At 46.2% G+C, this 8,370-nt stretch overlaps 1 protein-coding gene across 1 annotated transcript in view; it reads left to right on the top strand.

Annotated features, from left to right (window-relative positions):
• The window catches only part of LOC141129244 (interferon gamma receptor 2-like), a 38,952-nt gene that overhangs the window by 11,540 nt on the left and 19,042 nt on the right, over positions 1-8,370 (top strand). Inside the window, exons 2-3 of the mRNA XM_073617154.1 lie at positions 247-367; positions 3,711-3,874. Coding sequence (XP_073473255.1) covers positions 247-367; positions 3,711-3,874 — 285 coding nt within the window. The remainder of the gene's footprint in view (positions 1-246; positions 368-3,710; positions 3,875-8,370) is intronic.

Here is an 8,370-nt window from a genome sequence, read left to right as displayed (position 1 = left end):
GTCTCTTGAGGAACAAGTCCATGGTTCAGTTCTCATCTCTGCTTACTCTTCTTTCTGCATTCTCTATAATGTAACCTAAGGAAGATTGAGGGACATCTTCCTGTGGCTACCCTGACCAGAGTAATAGGTGAACCGACCAGCTGGTGAAACAACCCATTAGCTTCCCAGAAGAACATTTTATTTATTTATTTGCTAATCTGATTTTGAGCAATGCTTTATTAATAGTTTTTCTGTATATATTCATAGGTCTTCCTGCCCCAAGCAATGTCCACATTGACTCCTACAACATGAAGCACATTGTGAAGTGGGATCCTGTAAAAGTGAAGGATGAGTCAATGCCTGTAATGTACAGTGTGGGATTTCAACTGTAAGTATTACATTGTGTTACCTTTTTTGGGCCCGTGCCATCTGTATTATTCTGATGAGGATATTGGGTGACCAGTATTTGGCGCCCACAAAAAATGACAAACATATAGAGGCTCCACCCCTTTTAAAAATCACCCTAATACTTGAGTAGTATTATTATATGATATGTATTTTTTAATATATAATTTGAGGTAGCATTCTGTGTGCTCTGTATGTCCACTACAGAGAAGGAGGAGGTTGAGTGTTAGTTAACTAAAGAGAGTCTTGGGACTTTTCTTGGAGGCTCCTGTTCCCAATCTTTTTAAAGTAATCCTTTCCTTTAAAGAAAAATGGAGTTTGGCATTTCTTATTCTGAAAATGTTAGAGCCCTGCAGGTGCTGCAGCTGGTTGATAATTATGAAATGACTCCCATTAGAATCACTTTCCCACATGGACAAAGACAAATACACAGGGATTCCTTCTTCAGAATGCAAAAAAGGTAGGAATCTGCAACATATTTTCTTAAATCCTTGCAATGTACATAGATCACCCAGAGGGGAATGTTTTTTTTTTTTTCTCAACAAAAGGTAAAAGGTAAAAGGTAAAGCTACACAAAAGCACACCATTGGCTCCCGTGGCTGTCAATCAGAGTCAGCCAATCAGGAGAGAGGGGGCGTGACCGAGCGGCAGCTCCATGTCTGAATGGACACCTGGAGCTGCAGCTCGGCTTGGGTGCCCCCATAGCAAGCTGCTTGCTAGCAAACTTTGGATAGTAAAACCATTTTTTTTCTGCCAGTAAATACCTTATACAGCTCACTTCCTGTTTCTTGTCTGCTAAAAAGCCTAGGCTTATGACATCATGCACAGCTCTTTCTCTCACTCTTGTGAGAGTTTGCCAGGAAGAGAAGGGGGATGAGTCATCAGAGGGTCAGTGAGAGCTGCAGAGCTGGAGGTGTGCCTCTGTGTGTCTGTGTATATCCAGGAAGTGACCAGGCAGCAGCTTCAGCTGCCCACAGTTAAAATGGTTGCAGCCAGACCACTGCACAAAGCAGGTAACTATAACATGTTTGTTATTTAAGAAAAAAAAAAAAAAAAAAAGACTTTACAATCACTTTAAAAAATGCACCAAAAACACACCTCCCCGTTGAAATGCATTGAAAATTCAGCAAGAACACATCAATAACGCACCCGCGTTACATTTTTGATGTGGTTTTTGAGTTACGTGACCTATGAAAAACACACCACAAGGTAAAATCGTGTGCGTTTTCAGCGCCATTGTCGGCGCCTTTTTCTCTATCGGCAAAATGCCGCTAACCCTATTTTCAAAACAAAAAATGTGGAGATTTTTTTAAGACTCCTCGAATATGGATCTGAACCCATGTGCATTGTGCTCTATGGGACAATACACATAGCTGTGACAAGATGCAGGAATGCAGAGATGTGTTCATGGGCATTTAAAAAAAAAAGAAAAAAAAAAGTGCAGTAATTTACATGCAAGCCTGCTGTAGATGAGACGTTGCTCAGACCAAACCAGTGCTTAAATGGTGTGTACACAGTGTGTGGCCTCAGCTAATGTTGCCACCGCCACACCCCCTGACGCTGTGACCAAGCCCCGCTGGGAGGAGCGAAATGCGCCAGCGGCGTGGCCGGAGGAGCGTTGGCTAAGGCCACACTCTGTGTAAACACTGGGTTGGTCTAAGCAGCATCTTCTATACAACAGACATACACTTCTGTATTAGTGAACACAGGCGCCTACTCCCACGTTCTGGGCACTGGCAGAGAAATGATTAAGCCTCCAGCTTCAAGTGGTTCTACACGCTTTTTCGCAGGTCACCGCCATTACTAGTAAACAAAAATTGTTAATAAAAATGCCATAAATATATCCACTATTTTGTAGACGCTACAACTTTTGTGCAAACCAATCAGTTTATTGCGTTTTTTTTTTTTTTTAATCAAAAATATTTAGAAGAATACATATTGGCATAAACTGATGAAGAAATTTAATTTATTTTGGGGGGGGGGGGATATTTATTAGATCAAAAAGTTAAAAAATATTGTTTTGGTTTTTTTTTTCAAAATTGTCGCTCTTCCTTTTTTTTTTTTTTTTTTTGTTTATAGCGCAAAAAATAAAAACTGCAGACGTGATTGGCAGTTAAAGCGACGCAGTGCCGTTTTGCAAAAAATGGCCCGGTCCTCAAGTGGTTAAAATGCTGCTGAAATCCTACTACAAAAGGCTATTACCAGTGTTTTTATCCAGCATTTTTTTTAGCTTAAAAAAAAAAAAAAAAAAAAAAAAACTCTAGCCAAAGATTTTAATTTCCTTTTGGATGAAATGGATTGGAGCCTCTGTCGGGTTTTTATTGCTGTCTTTGTGCCTAGTGGTGCGATTTATCCTCCCTTCCTGTCAAGATATACATTTACACACAAGCATAAGTACTAAATAGTATTTGGTATCAGTCTCATGCATAGCTCCCAAGTGTCCCTGATTTCGAGGGACTGTCCCTGATTTGGAACAAAGTCCCTCTATCTCTCTTTCCTCCTTATTTGTCTCTTATTTGAATAAAATGTACTTTTTATCTTTCAAAAAGTGTTTCACAGTATTAAACCTTTTTATCTAAATTTCTGCATTTGTAAATTTCAAAAGCCAATATAAAGGAATAGTAAAAAACAAAACACTTGTGGGTTTAACTAATCCTATTTTATTTTTCCATGTATAATTCTCCTCTTGGGGGTCGTGGCAGGGTGTGTGTCCTATGCCTACATTGTTTTTCTAATGGGTGTCCCTTGTTCCCTTCTTGAAAAGTTGGAAGGTATCATCATGTGTTCACCTGCCTAGTAGCACTCATGCTGGAGGAGGACGGAGCAGCTCTAGCAGCCAATCGGGTGTGCTACATGCACATGTGCGACAGGGCACATGCTGACAGTAGTAGAGAATGCTGCTGCTCTCTCTCCTTGTGCAGGGTGACTTCTCTTGTCTCCGCCCCCTCCTGTAGTTTTCTGCAGGCAGCCTGTAGTGGATGGAGCCTGTTGGCCCCTCCCACAGCTCCTTCTCTCTACAGGCAATGTGGAGAACAGTAATGATGCCTCTGGATACCTATACAAGATAATATCTGAATTTGCAAAGGCATTTGATGCACACAAAGTACATTTATATCTTTTGTGGCTATTGAAGAAAATAATTAAATTCGTTTTTTTTTTGTGCCTGGAGTTGAGCGTTAAATGAAATGGCAGCAATCAGAATTCTATTTCATAGCTAGGCCTCCTTCAGGGTTTATACTGATTCAAAAATATATATATAGTATGTGTAGATATAATGCATGGCAATAGCACAGTCATTGCAATAACTCATGTTTTGTGTCTTGCAGGTACAGGGATTTCCGTGAATTGTGCATAAACATCACAGAGACAGAGTGTGACTTCACAGAAAAAATCCAGTCCACCTGGAGGGGAAAAATGATGGTCCAGGCAGAGTTGGGATCAAGGAGATCGGAGTGGGTTGTATTGCCGGATTTCCAACCAAGTAAAAACAGTACGTGATTCTGAGGTGGGAGGGAGTGGTTATCCTTGAAGTGACACTTAAAATGGATGTAAAACCCCATTTTTTTTTTTTAATTAAGGCTTTTACCTTGTACAGTATAGGATTTCATTTAGTCTTTGCCTGGTCTTGTCACGAAGAGTTAATCCAGCTCTGAGCAATTTTTTTCAGTGAGATAAAAACTGACAGAGAAATAGTAGTCAGTTCTTCCCCTATGCTGTGACAGACAGCTCCTTTCCTTATCTCATGCAGGAGCTGGAGAGACACATTCTGTGTACTTCACATTCCCCTCCCCTCTTTCTACTCCAGCTCTCTCAGGATTGGCTGCCTTTCCTGGGTTTTGACTGGATGGTTCTCATCATGGGGTGTGATCCACAGATCAGTGTGAGAGGAGGAAATGCATGTATAGTGCAGTGTAGTGATGGGAAGTCCGAATCTTATAAGTGAAACGGTTCATTTCCAACTACTCACTGAAATGAACTGATTCAATGAATCGATTCTTCGGTTCACTTGCTGAGTCTACTGACAAGCAAGTGAACCAAAGCTCTCACTCAACCTTCTTAAATGATTAGAATCAAAAGAATGATTCTTCAGAGAAGGCTGGGAGGTCCTGGAAATGTTTACTTGTATTTAGTTCCTTGCTCAGAGCACAATCCTATTGTTGTGTCAGACTGTCAGACCACAATTTGTCAGATTAGGCAGCGTCATCAATTTTGGTGACGCACAAAAAGCTGTGTAATTGAAAAGCAGGTTTTTGTGCATGTGAACCTCATTCTGATGGGCCAACTTCACAGTTAACATTGCTAGCCATCAGATTTTTCCGTAGTCTGTACAGCGCATGCACAGGAAAAATTATTGGATTTTACTACCGTGGGCAGGCGAAGTACCCACGTTAGTAAAATCCAATCGTTAGGCTCCTTTCACACTTGTGCGACTTGAAAGTCGTGCAATTTTTGCCACGATTTTTACCGTGACTTTGATGCAATTTTGATTTGACTTGAAGAAATACCTATGTAATCTTGAGGTCTCTGCCTCAAGTCGCATCAAAATCGGACCAGAGTAGTGCAATGACTACTTTGAAGTAGCTGTGACTTGAAGACGCACAGATATGAATGGTACTCATTGGAAATCATGGGGTACCACTTGTCATGCGACTTTGTAGTCCCAAGTCGCAGGACAAGTCACACAAGTGTGAAAGGGGCCTCATTATGTCACTCACTGTAAAGTACTGGTGGGGACTCATGGTTCTTTCAGTGTACTGTGTTCTAACAACTCATATGATTCTTTAACTCGGTGTACTGTGTACTCTTTACTGTTGTTTTCATTTCCTGTGCCTTGAGCACGTTAATTGGTTGCAGGGAGGGGCGGAGCTCTCTCACTCAAGGATCATATTACCAGGCCTGCTCTGCTATGCTGGTATTGAGTGCATAGTGAACGGTTTCAAGCGGATCAGTTCACTCAGATGAATCGATTCAATCAGTTCACTGAAAAGAATCGATTCAAAAGAACGATTCGTTCATGAACTGGACATCACTAGTGCAGTGAACTCACAGGACGGCCAGCAGAACACACACAGTGTGGAGTGAGTTGATTTAGGGGAGATGTATCTAGTCAGAGCTGGGCAGAGGAGCCGCTCCAGTGATCTGATGATTGTTATGGTGCAGTGTGTGTCTGAGGTCACCTGATCACAGTTGCAACATTCATTTTGATCACCAGGATGTGTTATGTGGCGGAGAGGTAGATGTCTCACTTTTCATAGAATACACCCAGTAAGGCTGAATGAGCTCAAAGCTTACAGCCTACCCGTGTCACCTGACTGCTCCCACCCAGTGCCTACCCGTGTCACCTGACTGCTCCCACCCAGTGTCCCTACCCGTGTCTCCTGACTGCTCCCACCCAGTGTCCCTACCCGTGTCTCCTGACTGCTCCCACCCAGTGTCCCTACCCGTGTCTCCTGACTGCTCCCACCCAGTGTCCCTACCCGTGTCACCTGACTGCTCTCACCCAGTGTCCCTGCCCGTGTCACCTGACTGCTCTCACCCAGTGTCCCTGCCCGTGTCTCCTGACTGCTCCCACCCAGTGTCCCTGCCCGTGTCTCCTGACTGCTCCCACCCAGTGTCCCTGCCCGTGTCTCCTGACTGCTCCCACCCAGTACCCTGCCCGTGTCTCCTGACTGCTCCCACCCAGTGTCCCTACCCGTGTCTCCTGACTGCTCTCACCCAGTGTCCCTGCCCGTGTCACCTGACTGCTCCCACCCAGTGTCCCTGCCCGTGTCTCCTGACTGCTCCCACCCAGTGTCCCTGCCCGTGTCTCCTGACTGCTCCCACCCAGTGTCCCTGCCCGTGTCTCCTGACTGCTCCCACCCAGTGTCCCTGCCCGTGTCTCCTGACTGCTCCCACCCAGTACCCTGCCCGTGTCTCCGGACTGCTCCCACCCAGTCTATATGTTCTTGTACAAACATCACTCTGAATAAAGAAGTCATCCTCCCCAGCCTGCACCACCATCACCATGTTTTACCCAAATCATAGCTGTCTGATCATGACCCAAACATCTCCATCCTGTCATATCCATCCATCCATCCTGTCATATCCGATATCCATCCACATGATACAGGAGTTGGTCCGACAGTGTGTGGACATGATACAGCCGCTGTCAAATGTGGGCATGGCTTAAAGTGTGTAGCGGGACCCCCGTAGAGGCTGCTGAGTATAATGTTCTGTCTGTCACCCTGCCCGGCCAGGCACACGCTTTTTCATTCCTCAGAGACAATAAAGCAGTCCTTGCATTTTGTTTTTGTTTGTTTTATTGAGGGGAACTTGGATAGGGCTGGGGACTCATGAGATGCCCAGGTGATCAAACATTGGAACTTGGGACTCTATATACATCCTGTAAATACATCACTCCATACTCCTCCTGTACATCGCTTCCTTTCTTCTGAGTATCACTCCACACTCCTTGCTTCTTCTCTTTCGTTCTCCAGACTAGCTAGCACTGAAGGCCTGACACTGACTCAGCCAGGCCTAAAGCAAATGCCATTCACAGGCAGGGACCGTGGGCCCCTATGGTGTAGCAAAAAGAAAATAGTAAATTCTGGTACTAGCTGTCCCACATGCAGCTACTGATCCCAGTCAGCCCTCCTGGCTGCAGCTGCCCGACTCCACTGCCCACGACACCACAGTCCTCTCCTCTGGTTCTGCACCCATCTCCGACTGCACTCTCCCAGTCCTTTCAGGTGTGCCTCCCCAGTCCTCCTGACTGTGCATGCCACTCGCCAGCCCTCTTGGCTGCAACCAATGGTTCCTCTCCCTGGAGACTTGCCCAGCAGTACTCTCTCCTGCTGTCCTCTCTTGCTCCCCCCTGTGCCTCCTGTCCAGGACATCTACACGTTTTCTTGGAGAGCCTTGTCCGCACCTGAGCCCAGGCCCAAGGTCACCCCCCCCGAGACTGGAGAGCTCCCTCCAAGGCCCCGACAGCCTCGGTACTCTATCTCCAACTTCTCCCATTCCAAGTTGCGAATTGGTCAGGGCTCCTCAGAATACCCCAGGCAGCTCCACATCCCCTCTCCTCCTCTCTTTTTTCTAGATCCTTCTAGAAAGTTGTGGAAAGAAGAGGGAGGTCTTGGTGATGCTGCCCCTGAGTCACCCAGCTTGTGGGCGGTTGTGGTGTCAGTAGTTTTTTTAATTTTTTTTTTACAATTTTATTTTGTAATTTTTTAAAAAATTTTTATCGGCACTGTTGGGGGCTTTGGTGACATGTTAGGGGTCTAAACGGAGACCCCAGTCCCTTTCTCAGCATTGAAGATGAATGGAGAGGAGACAGAGGCTTCCCTCCATTCATAAACTGAAGCAGAGTAACACACAGGTTACTCTGCTCAGTTATCACAGGACACAGGAGCGATCGGTAACTAACGCTCACTGTGTCCCATGCAGAGAAGAAAGGGTCCGGTAAATGACATACCGGCCCCTTTCTCCGCTCTCCATCCTGACAGTTCCTCCCCCCCAGCTCACGGGAGAGGAGAGGAGGGAAGCCAGCTGCGGGGGACGAGGGGGGGGGGGGGGCGGACGGATGAGGAGGACACACGGAGGGGGACCAGAGAAGAAGGGGAGGGGGGGGTGGAGGAGAACACGGCGCGCGGGGGGGCAGTCGGGGATGATCAATGCAGCGGGGGACAGCTGTGAGCACCGATCTTGTTGCATGGCTTTTCATCAGCCGCTTCCCCTTCTCTCCCTGCTGCGGCTTTCAGCTGAAAAGCCATGCAGAGGGATCGGTGCTCACAGCTGTCCGCCACTGCATCGATCATCCCCGACTGTCACTGGACATCCATGTGTGCAGGAGTGACAGGGGGCCGTGAGCGCGCTCTGCTTTTACCCAGAACGCGCTCTGCCTCTCCTGTGCACGCTCTGGCCAAGGGGAGTGTAGAGGTGGGCGGGGAAAATCTGCTGGCATCACAACTCCGCCCACCAACCCCCGGATAACAGACCCGCCCACTG

This window comes from Aquarana catesbeiana, linkage group LG02 (genome assembly GCF_042186555.1).
Source record: "Aquarana catesbeiana isolate 2022-GZ linkage group LG02, ASM4218655v1, whole genome shotgun sequence".
In the NCBI taxonomy this organism is placed as follows: Eukaryota; Metazoa; Chordata; class Amphibia; order Anura; family Ranidae; genus Aquarana; species Aquarana catesbeiana.
The sequence above is the reverse complement of the archived record's forward strand: the minus strand, read 5'-3'. Positions and strand labels throughout refer to the sequence as shown.